This window comes from Lactuca virosa, chromosome 5 (genome assembly GCF_052849685.1).
Source record: "Lactuca virosa cultivar CGN04683 chromosome 5, Lactuca_virosa_CGN04683_v6, whole genome shotgun sequence".
Classification (NCBI taxonomy): domain Eukaryota; kingdom Viridiplantae; phylum Streptophyta; class Magnoliopsida; order Asterales; family Asteraceae; genus Lactuca; species Lactuca virosa.
In genome coordinates, this window is record NC_136430.1 from 163226738 (window position 1) to 163242798 (window position 16061).

The 16061-nt window shown below is 35.1% G+C and overlaps 1 protein-coding gene and 1 pseudogene across 1 annotated transcript; one reads left to right on the forward strand and one right to left on the reverse strand.

Annotated features, from left to right (window-relative positions):
- Positions 1-11309: 11309 nt before the first annotated feature.
- LOC145111950 (uncharacterized) lies at positions 11310-12794 on the reverse strand. Its single transcript, XM_079048186.1, has 3 exons — positions 12544-12794; positions 12075-12381; positions 11310-11669 (listed from the first exon to the last, which is right to left on the reverse strand). Exons 1-3 carry the CDS (start codon positions 12792-12794, stop codon positions 11310-11312), a joined length of 918 nt encoding a protein of 305 aa, XP_078904312.1.
- Positions 12795-13543: 749 nt separating this feature from the next.
- On the forward strand, positions 13544-13981 carry LOC145111952 (glutaredoxin-C6 pseudogene; annotated as a pseudogene).
- The last annotated feature ends 2080 nt before the right edge of the window (positions 13982-16061 follow it).

Here is a 16061-nt window from a genome sequence, read left to right on the forward strand (position 1 = left end):
AAATGAATAGTAGCCCTAAATGCGGAATAATTTAGCAAGGCGTTGGTTTTGGGGGTTAAAAATTCATAATTGAGATTTTGGGGGTTAAAGTGTAATTCTGGGAATTAATTTGTAAAGAATTTTGAAGGTTGAGGGCTGTTTAGTAAATTATGGGTTTAATTTGAAAGGATTTTTTAAGACAGGGGCTGCTTGGTAATTATTAAGACTTATTATGAAATGAATTATGGAAGCAAGGGCTAAAAGGTAAATTTTGGATTTAAATTGAAGAGATTATGAAAAGGGAGGGACCGGTTCTGCCATTTTCATTTATCAGTTTGTATGGAGCGGGACTTATACCCGTGCCATTCCATTCCCGGTTGAAGGAGTACCATTGAACAAACCCTAACTCTAGTGTAACTTCCTTCAGTCGCCACCATTTTTTTGGAGCCCTTCTAGTCGCCGCCTCCTTGCCGTGAAGCTGGAAACCACCGAAGCCAAACCGCCGGTGAAGTTGCCGACAACGACGAAGGCAGCACGTAGACGCCAACAGTGGGCCGCCGTTGTCCTCCTCCGGTGAAGACGCGACCTTCATTCTCCGCTGCGACCACCCCATTCGTTTCTCGTCTTTATTCCGTTCCACCTCCGGAAGCTCTCGGTAAGTCCTTTGTTCCTTCTTGTGTGCGCGTCATGGTCGTTGTTATTGCTACCGGCCTTTGGCCGTCGTTTCTGTTAACCACGGTGTCGTCAGCCACCAAGTGAGTAGCTGAGAGTGGTGGTTCTCGTTGTATTTTACGTATTTTGCTACTAGAACTCATGAAGAGTGTTGGCCGGAGGTGAGGGGACCCACCATGGAAGCCAACCATGGTGGCTGCCGTTTCTGCCACCCATTGTCGCCACTAGCCACCGCGTGGAGGTGGCTGTGTGTGTATGCGTGAGTGTAGTAAGGTGTGTGTTGTGTGTTCCGGGTTGTTTTGATGAAGTTTAGACCAAAATTATAAGCCACCGCCATTAGAAATGGTGGCTGCCGCCGTGAGCCGCCACCGACCACCACTGCCCGAGGTGGCAGTGGGTGGTGCCCGACCTAGTGGAACCCTAATGGACCTAAAAACTTAATCTTGGACTTGGTTGGCTTGTGTTTGGGTTGGAAACCCTAATTAGGGTTTAGAAAACCCTAATTTTAGAAGATGTTAGTTTTGGATTGTCGGGGCCGTACTAGTGGATTGATGTATAACTTATGACCAATTACACTGTAGGATTGACCTAGTAGGTTGATGGACTTAAGGGATTAAGTCCTTAATTGGTTAAGTGTTTCTAATTAACCCTAATTGTCATTTCATGTGAAAACCCTAATTGTGTTGGGTTTTGAGTTGGGCCTAGATGTTTGGTCTATTGATGGGCCATCCAAGAACAAGTATATAGACTAGAATATTGAATTGGACTTTAGGATAAGGCCCATTGGAAAGGCTTGGGCCCAATTTGGGAAATTAGGCCATAGATGGGTCATATTTGGGCCTTGATGATTATGAGATATTGGACCATCAGAATGCCAAGTGTTGGACCAAGAATAAATGGTTGGGCCTTAGGGTAAAACCATGTAGAGGTTTGGCCCAATTTGGAAAATTGGGTCATATGCTGGGCATTGGTTCATTGTTTGACTTTTGGAACTTTGGATTGGGCCTTGGGCTTGAATCAAGCTAAGCTGGGGGTAAAGTAGTCTTTTACCCCAAACATGGACTTATGGTTATGTGTTGGAACCCAATTATTAATAGGGTGTTATTTTGATGTTGACAGTTCGGGAATCTGTCATCCAATAGCTAGAGTTTTGTCCGCGGGACTTCAGCAGTGTGAGGCGAGTTTTCCTCCAGTAGGAACGGGTCGAAGGCACCAATGCCGGCCCGTTAATATATGTTAGCATATGCCGTACTTAGGTCCGATGCCGGGATCAGCCCGGTGTAGATTATATGTTTCCGGACTTCGGTCCGATGTCGGGGCAAGCCCGAGGAATGTTTGTATGCTTAATGTCTTCGTGATTCTTGCATGTGTTTGTTTATATGTTCCGGACTTCTGTCCAATGCCGGGGAAAGCCCGAGGAATGTTTAGCTTATATGTTATGTGTTATGTGTTCCGGACTTCGGTCCGATGCCGGGGCAGGCCCGAAAAATGTTTAGCTTATATGTTATGTGTTATGTGTTCCGGACTTCGGTCCGATGTCGGGGCGAGCTCGAGGAACGTTTATATGTTTATGTTATGTGCTTATGTCATATGCTTTTTGATATGTTATATGTATACCATACTTCGGTCCGATGCCGGGCGGGGCCCCAATTCCAGATGCGGTCTGATGTCGGGCGGGGCCTGATACCGGGCAAGCCGATGTCGGGCGGGGCCCAATGTAGCAGGGTGGGGCCCACGATATGTTGATATGTGATTATGTGATTATGTGATATGTTTATGGTATGTGTAGTTTGGGGAGACTCACTAAGCTTCGTACTTACAGTTTTCAGTTTTGGTTTCAGGTACTTCCAGTAGCAAGGGAAAGAGCTTGGGATGATTGCAGTGCACACACCATTTGTTTAGCCTAGGATGTTTATACTTTGATATATTTGACATATGTTATGATATTTTTGAGATACACGATTTATGATTTTTATATGATGAATGATATTGATGGTTTTATTAATGATTTAAAATGAAATTTTAAGACTGTATTTTTGGGATGTTTCAATATAAATGGATGGTGATGCCGTTCGGATTATGAAACGCCCCTAGCACTTTCATGCGCCTCATGAATCATATTTTTAAACCTTTTATTGGACACTTTGTTTTGGTTTATATTTATTGATATTTTAGTGTTTAGTAGGAGCATAAGCCAACATTTATTACACCTTCGCAAGGTGTTTCCAATTTTACAAGAGCAAAAGTTATTTGCTAATGCACAAAAGTGTCACTTTTTATCAACAAAGGTTACTTTATTAGGCTACTTGGTTTCACAGGAGGGTATATGCATGGACCAAAGTAAGGTGTATGCAATTTTAATTTGGCATACACCTACTTTCATTAATGATATTCGATGATTTCATGGATTGGCTTCTTTTTATCGATGTTTCATTAAGCACTTCAGTAGCCTTATCGTACCTATGACCGGGAAGAGAGGTAGATTTCATTGGACTAAAGAGGCGGGTGATGCGTTCAAGGAATTAAAAAAAAGAGTGACACAAGCTTCGTGTTTATCCCTTCCAAACTTTGACAAGGTATTCCAAGTCGAGTGTGACGCATCCGGACTCCGCATTGGAGGCGTGCTGAGTTCAAAATCAATGACCAATTGCTTTTTTTAGAGAAACGTTTAATGAAGCGTGCCACAAGTACTCTACTTACGACAAGGAATTCTATGCAATTGTATGCACCGTGGAATATTGGCGTCATTATTTATTGCCTGCCGAATTCATTCTTTTTTCTGATCTTGAAGCTCTCAAGTTCATCAACGGGCAACACGCACTTAAACCTTGGCATGCCAAGTGGGTAGAAACACAACAATTTTATTCCTTCATTAACCGACACAAGGCTGGTTCAACCAACACTGTGGCTGATGCACTTAGTCGTCGACATGTTCTCTTAACATCAATGCAAGTTCAGTTACATGGCTTTGATTCTTTTCGTTCCTTGTACCAAGATGACTCAGATTTTAAAGATGTGTGGTAGAAATGTAGCATCCACCCTTTCAACAATTTTGCTTTACATGAGGGTTATATTTTCAAAGGTATGCATTTATGTGTTCCTTTGTGTTCATTACGTGATGCAATTATATTGGAAAGCCATGGGGTGGGCTTGCGGGTCACTTTGGGAGAGACAAGATGCTTGATTTAATTCACAACAAATTTTATTGGCCAAATGTGTCACAAGATGTGTCTCACATTATTTCACGGTGTCGAATTTTCCATATTCTAAGACCCATGGCTCCAATGGCGGTCTTTATATCCATTTATCGGTTCCCACCGCTCCATGGGAGGATGTTAGTTTGGATTTTGTTATGGGTTTGCCTCGCACACAACGACAAAAGGATTCTATAATGGTCGTTTTTAATCGTTTTCAAAAATGGCTCATTTTGTACCATATGCCAAGACGTACAATGCAAGCCAAGTTGCGAGATTGTATTTTGCTGAAATAATCTGGTTGCATGGTATTCCAAAAACAATCACATCAGATCGGGATGTCAAATTTGTAAGTCATTTTTGGCCTACTCTTTGGAAACGCATAGGTTCCAAATTACAATTTAGTAGTTCTCACCACCCTCAAACTGCAGACAAACCGAAGTAACCAATCCCAGCTTGGGAAATTTACTCCGTAGACTAGTTAGTGAGCAACCCAAACAGTGGGATCTTACATTACCGCACGCTGAGTTTTTTTTATAATCGGTCTGTTAATCGCACAACTGCTAAGACTCATTTTGTGATCGTTTATGGGCGTAATCCGTTCACTCCTATTGACCTTGCCCCGTTATAGTTTGTTAGTCATGAGGGGGAGGACAAGTCCAAACATATCAAAGAAATGCATAAGCAAGTTCGTGACCAGATTATTAGACACAATGAGTGATATCAAACTCAAGCAAACAAGCATCGAAAACGCATGATATACAAACATGGTGATCTCGTGTGGATTCACTTACGAAAAGAACGATTTCCTGGGGGTCGTTTCGGTAAGCTAAAGCCCAGTGCCGATGGTCCTTTCCGTGTCCTACAACGCATTAATGATAATGCTTATAAAATTGAACTTCCGAGTCACTACAATGTTTCCTCTACTTTTAATGTCGCGGATTCGTCACCATATGAGGCAACTAATGATGAAGATATGGAGTTAGAGGCTAGTCTTTTTCAAGTAGGGGAGGATGATGCAGGGGCATCCGATCAAGTCTAACTTTAGTTTATTATCTATCAATTTAGTACTTATTTGTTTCCTTTTATTTAGTGATTTGCTTGCTATTTATTTTCCTATTCTTTTGGATAATAGACCTTATTTAAAAAGGGTTGAATGTCGGCTGCAACATTCATTATTCTGTTTTCATAAAAAGAACCATATTTTGTGTTTATTCCTTTGAGCCATTCTCCTGTATTCTCGCCATTTGTTTAGCATTTCCGCATCAATCCACCTCTTTTTTTCGTTAGAACAAATTACTGAAATCGTCCCTGTGATTTGGTGAAAATTGCGTGTTCAGTCCTAACTTTTTTTTTGCACTCGGACCGTCCTTATAGTTTGATTTTGTTGCGTTTTTCGTCCCTCCCAAACATGAAAAGACTTTTTTGCCCTTTGTATTTTCTTTTTCAGTTATTGTTATTATTTATTGATAATAAAAAAATACATGGGTCCCACCTTCTACCCCTCTCTCACTTTATGCTTCACTTTTATCTTAGTTAAAAAAAAATAAAGCTCTAAATGGTCCTCAGCTAACCACCGCCGGAGCCACCAATGGAACCACCAGAAACACCAATGGAGCCACCGGAAACACCTTCATAACCTACTGAAAACCCATGGATCGCCTTCTACTCCTCCTATGTTGCTTCTCTCTTCCTATCACTTTTCTCTACTCCATCTCTCTCGCTGGAAATCCCCACCTCCGCCATCGTCGGTTATGTAAAGGGTTTCCCATCGATTTTTCTGTGCTCCGTCTTCCACCCCTCGATTTCCATCTACTCTATCGATTTCTCTCTACGCTGCTGCTTGTCTCTACCCTTCATCAGATTTATCTTCACCATAGGTGAATCTGCCTGAAGTAGACGGATCTGAAGATGATACGGAAGGCGACATCTTCAGAAACGGATCTGAAGCCAACGAAGCTGCTTCACATCGTCAGGTGGTTCATGCAAGGGTGACCTTCTGCTCAGCTTCAACCGCAACATCTCCTTCACTAAAATCCCGACCACCATTTCATCATTGATTTTAGGTTGTTTTGCGTTTTGAGCTTTGCTTACAGATCTGGTTTTGATTTCAGCTTAGGTTCTGATTTTGGGATTTGACTTTGGTTAGGTTTTTGATTTTGGAATTTGACCTTGGTATGGTTATGATTTCTGAATGTGGTATGTATTAGAGCTAGAATAGATGGATGGTGGTGATGTTGCAATCGGTCGGTGGTGGTTATCGGTGGTCGGTGGTGATCAAAGGTGGTCGGTGGTGCAAGTGAGAGTATGAGTGGGTCCCATATGTCTATAAATTATGTAATTGATTTTCTTTTATTAATAAATAATAAACAAATACTACAAAAAACTGAACAAGAAAATACAAAGGGCAAAAAAGTCTTTTCATGTTAGGGAGGGACGAAAAACGCAACAAAATCAAACTATAAGGACGGTTCGAGTGCAAAAAAGAGTTAGGGACTGAACATGCAATTTTCACCAAACCACAGGGACGATTTTAGTAATTTGTTCTTTTCGTTATTTTTTTTAAGCCACATCTTTTATCGAAAAAAAAAACGAATATACTGTTGTTCACGATTTTTCGTCATCTTTCCATAGAGATCCATGTTGATGTATAAAAAAACAACTATTTGTTTTCGAAAAAAACTCACTTCATTTTGTTGCTTTTTTTTTCAATATTTAACTTTATTTTTATAAAAAAAAAACTAATTATACCAAAAATTTCAATTTTTTGTCCTCTACTAATTAACATCAACATTGATTTAAAAAAAAAAAAAAAACTCGATCAGTTCAGATTCACAGTATGAATCTAAACTGTAAATATTCAAATTTTAACATTCACAATGTGAATCTGACTTACGATTATTCACATTGTGAATCCACTCAGATTTACAATGTGAATATGAGCAGATTCATCATATGAATCTATATTGAAATTTCGTTTTACTATTATTATTATTTTTAACATCAATATGAAATTATGTTTAAAGAGTACCAAAAAAATATGAATTTTAATATATTTATTAAATTTTTTCGATAAAAAATAGGCCTTAACTTTTCAAAAATGAAGTGAGTTTTTTTGGAAAAAACAACTCATTTTTTGTATATCAATATGAATCTCAATAGAAAGATGACAAAAAATCATGAACAATAGTATATTCGGTTTTTTTTCGGATAAAAAACATGGTCTAAAAAAATTAAACGAAAAAAAATGAGTTTTGTTATAATCCGGTGCATGTGCGTCCATTGTAAAAGTCTACAACTCTTTCTTTTGCCGTTAATCGCTTTAAATTCCGACACTTTAGATTGGTTCCTTGGTTTCTTTATTAATAACGGTTTTCTATTGAACTTATATATATATATATATATATATATATATATATATATATATATATATATATATATATATATATATATATATATATACAAATGAGAACACCAAAAAGGTTGAGAACGCGAGAACAAAGTATATTCATTTGCGATTCCATGTATTCATTTGTGGGGAAATGATAAATTTTTACGCCTTTAATTTCAATTGAAGAGAAAAAGCATATTCATGTTGATTGTGCGTAAAAATTTATCATTTCTCCACAAATGAATACATAGAATCACAAATGAATATACTTGTTCTCACGTTTTCAACCTTTTTGGTGTTCTCATTTGATATATATATATATATATATATATATATATATATATATATATATATATATATATATATATGATAGAGAATATACATTACAGCCCCACCTAAGCTTAGGTACTAAACCTCTAAAATATGTCGTTTAAACTTAGTAATTATACTCGATTTGGTTTTCATTGGTAAATATATCGTCCTCAATTACATTTCTTCCCTCCATTATCCTTTTACTATCATTGTTTTCTTTACTCCATTATCGTTTATTACTTCACCCTAATGAACAATATTGTTTTCCATCGTCACGAAGGTCGCAGATAATCAATATTTTTGGTTCCGTATCAAAACTATTGTATACATCATGAATCTACATCTTCAAGTGTTAATCGTGAATCTCTAATCGCAATATTTATGTAGTAAAACAACGTATTTTCATGAGGTTTAGTACTTAAGGTTACGTGGGGCTGTAATGTATATTCACTTTTCCATATATATATATATATATATATATATATATATATATATATATATATATATATATATATATATATATATATATATATATATATATATATATATATAAAGTTTTCTAATTAGTTGCCTGAAAAATATACATAATTCATCTTTTATTATGTTAATTTTATTCTTTATTCTGATATAATTTTTTTTCTATTAGTTTCGTTGATAATATGTTTTGTTTAATTTCAATAACAAAATAATTATTAAAGTTAAAAAAAAAAAGTAAAAAAAAAATATGTAAATTTTATCAAAATTCATCGTTTTGTTATTTAATATATTAAACATCATTGTTTGTTATTTAAAATGCTAAAAATATTTATTAAACACTCAAAAATTACCAGGCCTAACAATAACAATAATTCAAAATATTATTTAATCCAAAATTATATTAAATTAAAAAGAAATGCCTACAAGTAAAATGCATGTTATCGTCAAAACAATGGTCGGTATTTAATTTAATAAAAATGGTTAAAACTAGAAAAAAAAAATACAAAAAACAAATGAATAGTTTTCAAGTAATTAATTATAGTAATATATAAAACGGACGAATTCGAAAGTTATATGAAATTTATTTAGGGTAGATGTCATTAAAATAATAATGTTTAGGATAAATATTTATCACGACTCATATTAATTTGATTTTTTTTTCATGCATTATAACTATAATCATCTAGTTTTGAACATTCTAATATAGATCATGATAAATTTAGAATAATAATAATGATTTATATTATTGTAAGAATTATTATTTAATCTTCAATTAAAGAATCTTTCAATTATAGAATTTGAATTACTTTTACCAATATATATTTTATATAAATATAACGTGTTAGTGTATTTTGTTGTATAACTTGTTTATAAAATAAATATATTAAATAACATAAGTTTGTTAAATATGCAAACATTTAACTCATTAGTTGTAACATACAACTAATGATACTTAAAACATTTAACATTCTTGTATTATAGTACTAGGCAAATATCTATGTATCGCGTGGAATACATTTTTTATTAAAATTTTGACAAATGTTATTGAAAATAATTATATCGTTGCTATTTAGTTTGAACTAATAATTAGTACACTCAATTGTTATACAACATTATGTTTAATTTAATATACGATAAAATGGATAAATATAAAAAACCACATCATTGTTGCACATTAAAATGAAACTTAATATTATATTTATTTTTTTAACAAATATAATAGATTTTTAAAACTTTTTCCATGTTTATTTAATATTATAATTTGTGTTTTGTGTTTAATTAAAATCGTATTTAAATTAAAATTTCAAGTGTATTAAAATAAAAATTATAAATTAGGGGTTTTCAGTAAACGAATTAAAAATATTTAGTTTATATTTTGAATTTAACATCATATATATTTTAATTAAAAAAATAAAATATGTTAATTCACTAGAATTGTACTACAAAATGATCAATTGTATAATGTGTTTACATCCGAAACTTCATCGAATAATTTGGTATCTATGAAAAATAATAAGCAATACCTTTAAGAAAAATGTAACCTACAAAATGTTTGATCCTTAAGTGGGATGTGAACATTTATTAAAATATTGAATTGTGTCTTTTTGTTATCTTTTTTTTTTCTCATAACTTCCATCGAGTTTCACGTTAAAAAGAATTATCATCAGCATTTCTGTCGGACCTCCAGGTTTAAATTATATTGCATCCAACAATTATGTAATACACAGCTAATATGATGCATTTTTGCACTACAAACACCATCTCACATCGACAATTGCATAAATAAATGTGAACGATTTAAATTTTAAGATATAAAGAATTGATGATAAGCAAGTTGGAGCTATGTTTGCATCAGATCCCACATTTTTTGGGTGACCGTATATACTGTAGTGAACTCAATATAAATTATGAGGTCCCTACATAGAAAATTGCTAAGATTTTTGTGACTTTTGGCTTAAATTAATTTGAACATTTTTAGGAAGCGGGTATACGGAACCGGTCCTGGCGCTTCCGGGAGCGGTTCCAAAATTTTAAGAACCAATGTTGCCGGTTCTGATTCCGGTTCTAATATCCTAAGAACCGCCGGTTCCGGTTCAAGTAAATTTAGTTGCGTACCCTCCTATGCTCATCCCTAAGAGCAACGCTAGCAAGTAGCTAAGCAAGTAAATTTGGTTAGTTGCGTACCCTCCTATGCTCATCCCGGTTCAAGTAAATTTAGTTGCGTACACCATCTCACATCGACAATTGCATAAATAAATGTGAACGATTTTTGTCGGGGGTACGCCAATTTTTTTGAAAACTCTGTCATTCCTTACTAACCAAATATTCTAGATAAGACAGTAGATCACCATATTTAGGATCAATTTCTTCCGAGGATAGTTCTCCCATGTAGTTGCATAATTAGTGAATTCCCAGACATTTGGGAAACTCCTGTTTTGAATACCACACCATTTGAATATCCAATCAATAACTACCTGAGTGTACTCACATGTGATAAGCAGATGATCAGTTGTTTCATTCTCTTTGTTGCATAGAGGACATAAGGTGTTGGAAAGACAAATACCTCTATACACCAAAGCATCAACTACATGTAATCTGCCCAGTGAGGCTCTCCAAATAAAACAATGAACTTTAAGAGGGATCAACTTTGACCAATAAATGGATTTCCCATTGTATAAAATCAATCTTGATTCAATTAGCTTCCTCATGGATTTAACGGTGCATTCCTCATTGGATTTTTAGATTGAAACTAAATCCAAATTTGGAGGCGTTTGCATACCCCAACATTCCAATAGCATTGTATAATTGTAGAAGTTCGTTTAATTCTGCTGCACCTGTAGGTTCAAACTTCCACATCCATGAGAATCCATTGGCAGATAATCGGTCCTCCCATAAGCAGCATTTAATCGATTTAATTAAATATGATTTGGGGAATTTAATTTGAAATTGAGTTTTACCACACCAAGCGTCTTCCAGAATAAAATTTTGACTCCCGATCCAGGAATGAGAGTGAAGATCTCATTACAATCGATGTTAAAACTATTCATGAAGTTCACTACCTTGGAGATGTCGCACCACACGTCATTTGCTGTTTTTCTAGCTATGTAGAGAGCCGATTTAGTGTACAAGTTGTGTATGCTCTTAATGATAGTTTTCCATAATCTTTCCTTCTCATTCATCATCCGCCGCCACCATTTAACCAAGAGGGATGTATTTTGTGCAATAAGAGTTCCCACTCCAAGTCTACCAGCATATTTTGGTGCAATGATTTTTGTCCAGTCCATCTAGTGGATTTTCTTTTTAAGATCTCCACCCCCACTCCTCAAGAAACCTTCTTTTGATCTTTTCCAAGTTGTCAATGATTCCATACGGTGCTTTAAAAAGTGAAATGCAGTAGGTCGGGAGGCTGTCTGGAATAGATTTGATGAGTGTGGGACGACCCCAAATGATAATGTTTTGGCTTTCCAGCTCGATAGCTTATAGTGAAATCGATCGAGAATCGACTTCCATTTCTTTTTTAACGACATTTTGGCACCAACCGGGACCCCAAGATAAGTGAAGGGAAAAGAACCTTCCAAACATCCAAGTACACGAGCTGTCTCATGTAGTTCAATATCAGAGGTCCCTACTCTAAAGATGCGAGACTTAAAAAAATTCACTTTTAAACCAGAAGATATATGGAAACATTTGAGAATCCTGGAAAGGTTTTTGATACTTTCGCAATTCCAAAATCCCGTAAAAATCGCATCATCAGCGTAAAATAGGATTGCTATAAAAGGGCCCTCTCTCGCTAATTTGACCCCACGAAATAAGGAACTTTCACATGCACTTTTGATTGCAATGTTTAAGCCCTCCATGGCTAATATGAAGAGAAAGGGGGATAACAGGTCACCTTCTCTTACTCCCCTAGATATAGGAAATTCATTAGTGGGTGAACCGTTTACAAGTACCGAGACCCTCGAAGAGGATAAACAATACTTGATCCATCACCACAATTTGTTTCCAAACCTCATTTTTTCCATAATGGATTCCAAATATCCCTAATTTACTGAGTCAATTGCTTTTTCAAAATCAACTTTGAACAAAAATATATTCTTCTGTTGTTGTTTTGCCCACGAGAATATTTCATTCATTACTAAAGGTACGTCAAGAATGTTTCTGTCTTGGATGTAAGCCGATTTAACCTCATCCACAATCGAACCAATCACCATCTCCAATCTGGTTGCAAGCAATTTGGCCACCACTTTATACATACACCCAATGAGACTAATGGGACGATAGTCGCTCAACATGAGTGGGTCGGACACTTTTGGTATGGGAGTAATAAAAGACGAGTTACAGCCTGGAGCAAGAGATCTTGTTGTTTCAAAGTGTTTGACAAAATTAATGATATTGCCTTTGATTGTTTTCCATTTCGCTTTGATGATTTTAAAAGTTTATCCATCAGGTCCTGGTGCTTGCTCACCACCATAGCTCCATACTGCATCCTTAATGTCTTGAATTGTGAAAGCAGATTACAGGAAGGACGATTGCTCTAGGGAGAGTTGCTTGAAGTTTGGATTAGTGAATTTAGGTCTACTAGGCCACTGCTCTTGTAATTTGGCTGCATAGAAATCGTGCACTTGTTTCTTTATTATCGTGGGTTCAGAAACCCAAGTGCCATTAATCGTGAGCCCGTGAATTCTGTTTTTACGGTTCTTGTGTTTGAGAGAACCATGGAAGAAACGATAATTTTCATCACCGTCTGAGATCCATTTGATTTTAGCCATCTGTTGCAAATCAGCCTTAGCAAAGCGTTCAAATTCAGTGATTTTAATTTTATTATCTCTTCAGGAGATTAGTTCTGAGTCGAGATTCAGCGGCTTTGTCTAAATTCTCGACCAACTTTATCAAATGATGACCTTGAAACCGATAGTTTCTTATTTGGTTGGAACTATCGGTTTCAAGGTCACCATTTGATAAAGTTGGTCGAGAATTTAGACAAAGCCGCTGAATCTCGACTCAGAACCTTGTGGCACTCCATTTGAGCGGCCATCTTGTTTTAAAACATTTGGTTTAAAAAGAAAAATTATAAGAGTTTTAGTTTTATTTTTCTGAGTAACACTATTATTAAAAGATTAGCTTAAGATAGTAAAATATAATCTTTATTCTCTCATAAAATACTTAAACTTTTTTTTTGTAGGCTAACTTAATTTACCTATAAATAATCTCCCATTAAAATTATTTTATATATTTATTATCAAATGAATTATTGCATTATTTGAAATAAAAGGATGTTTAATGAAAACAATTCAAAACAAAACACAAAACACCACAACAAAATATGAAATAGGCGCGTGAGGTACAGGAACGCTCGATAAAGGTGTCGCAAGAGTAGAAACTACGTAATACATTTTCCTTTTGATGATGTAACGAATCAATACACTCCATAATTTTAATTCCACATCCTTCGGCTATAAATCCAGTTCCACCCACTCCACCTCTTTCGACATCAATACCCTGAAGAACCATCGTAGTGATGGAGGGCCTCCGCTGCTACAATCTGCTCTCCGACAGCCAATTCAAGCTGCAATTAACTCTGACCACCACTTCTCCCCTCTCAATCGACCCCTCTGAATCCACCCAGATGAGGATCCAACGACTAATAACCGAAAATCCTGTCAACATATTCACCCGTTCCGACTGCTTTATGTGCGATGTAGTGAAACGAATCTTCTATTCCATCGGTGTTTACCCCACCGTCATCGAACTGGAGGAGGAAGAAGTCGCCGACCTTGCTGTCTTCCACGAACACAGTGGTGGCGGAGATGAGGAGGTTCCGGCAGTCTTCATAGGTGGGTCTTGTATTGGCGGGTTAGAGAACCTTGTGGCACTCCATTTGAGCGGCCATCTTGTTTTAAAGCTTGTAGAAGTTGGTGCTCTTCGGTCAGGGAATAATGGTGTTGTAGGCATGTAGAAAGTAGAAACCTCAAGTAAGGGGTAAGGGGTAAGGGGTATGGTTGTAATTTTGCTCCATACATATTTATATATAGTTTGGAGTATGAATGGTACAATTATCTATGGAGAAAGTACAGATTATGCGTTGGATCTTGTGAGCAGATTTTTCTTCCCACTTTTATTGAAGTCGCATATCGAATCCCTAACTCTATAAAAGTTTTTCAACAGTCAACAATACGGTCATCACTCACACCATTTAATAAAGAGTAATTACACTTTTGGTCCCTATGATTGCACATGTTAATAAAGAGTAATTTTACTTTTGGTTTTTGTGAATACACCATGTATAGTCGTTTTTTTTTTTTCAAAATTTTCAAATTTGATAGTAATAACGTTTATGGTTTCATTCTCTTGTACCACTCATTATTAAATCTAACTTTTCTACTTATAGATCTTTTGAATACGATCATTTTACCTTTAAACAAAACAACAACAAATCTAAATTAAAGGGGCCAAATAAATTTTAAAAATAATTGTAAATTAAAAACCTTACATTAAAAATATTAAGGTACTGTTTGTTTTTTAAGTAATAAAATATTTACAGTCTATGTATTTGCATACATTTATAAAAGAAAAGGTAGACAAAACATTTACAGTGTGAAAAAAAGACTATTTATTTTTTAATGTTTACAGACTGCTAAAATAATTTCATGAAATTTAATTGGACCCATTCATTTGTATATAATAGTTGGATAATTAAAAGTATGTGCAAATATCTGAGAATTGAAAAAAATATGTGTATAAAATATACATGTCAAGTTCTTGTTTAAATAAAAACAAAAACTGTTTTTTATGTATATGTTTAGATCGAGAGTAGCATAAAAAATGGGCGCAATTTCGTATATGCATTTGCTAAACATCATATATCGTATTTTTCCGACCTAAACTTTGAATATGGTATTTGTCATTCTTAATGTTTTTTTAATATCATATATACCCAAATACTTTTTTTTGATAATTTTTATGGATTTATAATCTTTTTTTTTACCATTTTAAAATCATTAAAACTAAAAACAACAACCAAATGGACGATAATAACCTTCCTTTACAAATCACATGTTTAACTCACATGAGCTTTAATTCAGATGAGGTTTTCTGGTCATCTTCCTCAAACCATCTTCCTCATTATCGATGTCTTCCTCACGATCACCTTTTGTCTCCTTACTATCATCGGCGTCACACCGCCCTTTTTTTTGCTGACGACGCTTCTTTGTTGCATCAAGGGTAATAAGCACCATGTATTTATACCATATGCCTTCCTTATCCTTCTTTATCAGAATAGATCAACACATATGCGTTTGGAATATCAAATTCTTGATGCCCATGTACTAATTTCACGATTCCCTTTTAATTTATGCCCTTCATTTATGTATCACTCAAAATCTGTAATTAGCATACAGATTAGCCTGCTTATGCACTTCTAATTCATTTATACCACATTTCACTGTACATTGGTGTTGATTTGGTACACATACTTGTTTTCAGTTTCTCTACACATTGCAAATATGTTAATCAATTTGTAAGCTTCACGCATTACTTGCAGATAAACACAGCATGGTCTGAAAAACGATATGTTAATCAGCCACAAACAGGGGGCGTATGAAATCACCATGGTCACTGATGTGTTTTATATTCACTTAAAGTTTTACATTTACAATCCTATCTAATTTTACCAGCTAAAACACAATTAGGCAGTGTACCTAGTGGTGTGGTAGTATAGTAAAGTAAGTAAGGAGTCGAACACAAGGAACATAATTTTAAACAGAAAACAATTGCTAATACTTAAACTAAAACGAAATAACTTTAAAGGGAGGGGGTGTTTATCTGTTAGTAAAACTTAAATCAAGCACTCTAACTAATAATACTTTAAACTAAAACAAGTAACTAGAAAATGATTTTTTAATCTAGAATAAAATGTACTTCCGTTTAGCTTCGAATCCCCCTTTTCCTATGGTTGATTTCTATGCAATAGACTAATTATGTTGGTTACCAATTTATGAGTTACTATCTGATTGCTAGTATATAACAATTCATGAACT

What these genes read in the sequence shown, in the direction of transcription:
- LOC145111950 (XM_079048186.1), bottom strand. Translation starts at nt 12,794, where the DNA reads ATGGCTAAAATCAAATGGATCTCAGACGGTGATGAAAATTATCGTTTC. An exon ending in CTAGAGCAATCGTCCTTCCT is followed by an intron (nt 12,382 to 12,543) that starts GTAATCTGCTTT and finishes TGAAACAACAAG; the next exon opens with ATCTCTTGCTCCAGGCTGTA. An exon ending in TTGAAAAAGCAATTGACTCA is followed by an intron (nt 11,670 to 12,074) that starts GTAAATTAGGGA and finishes AATTTTTTTAAG; the next exon opens with TCTCGCATCTTTAGAGTAGG.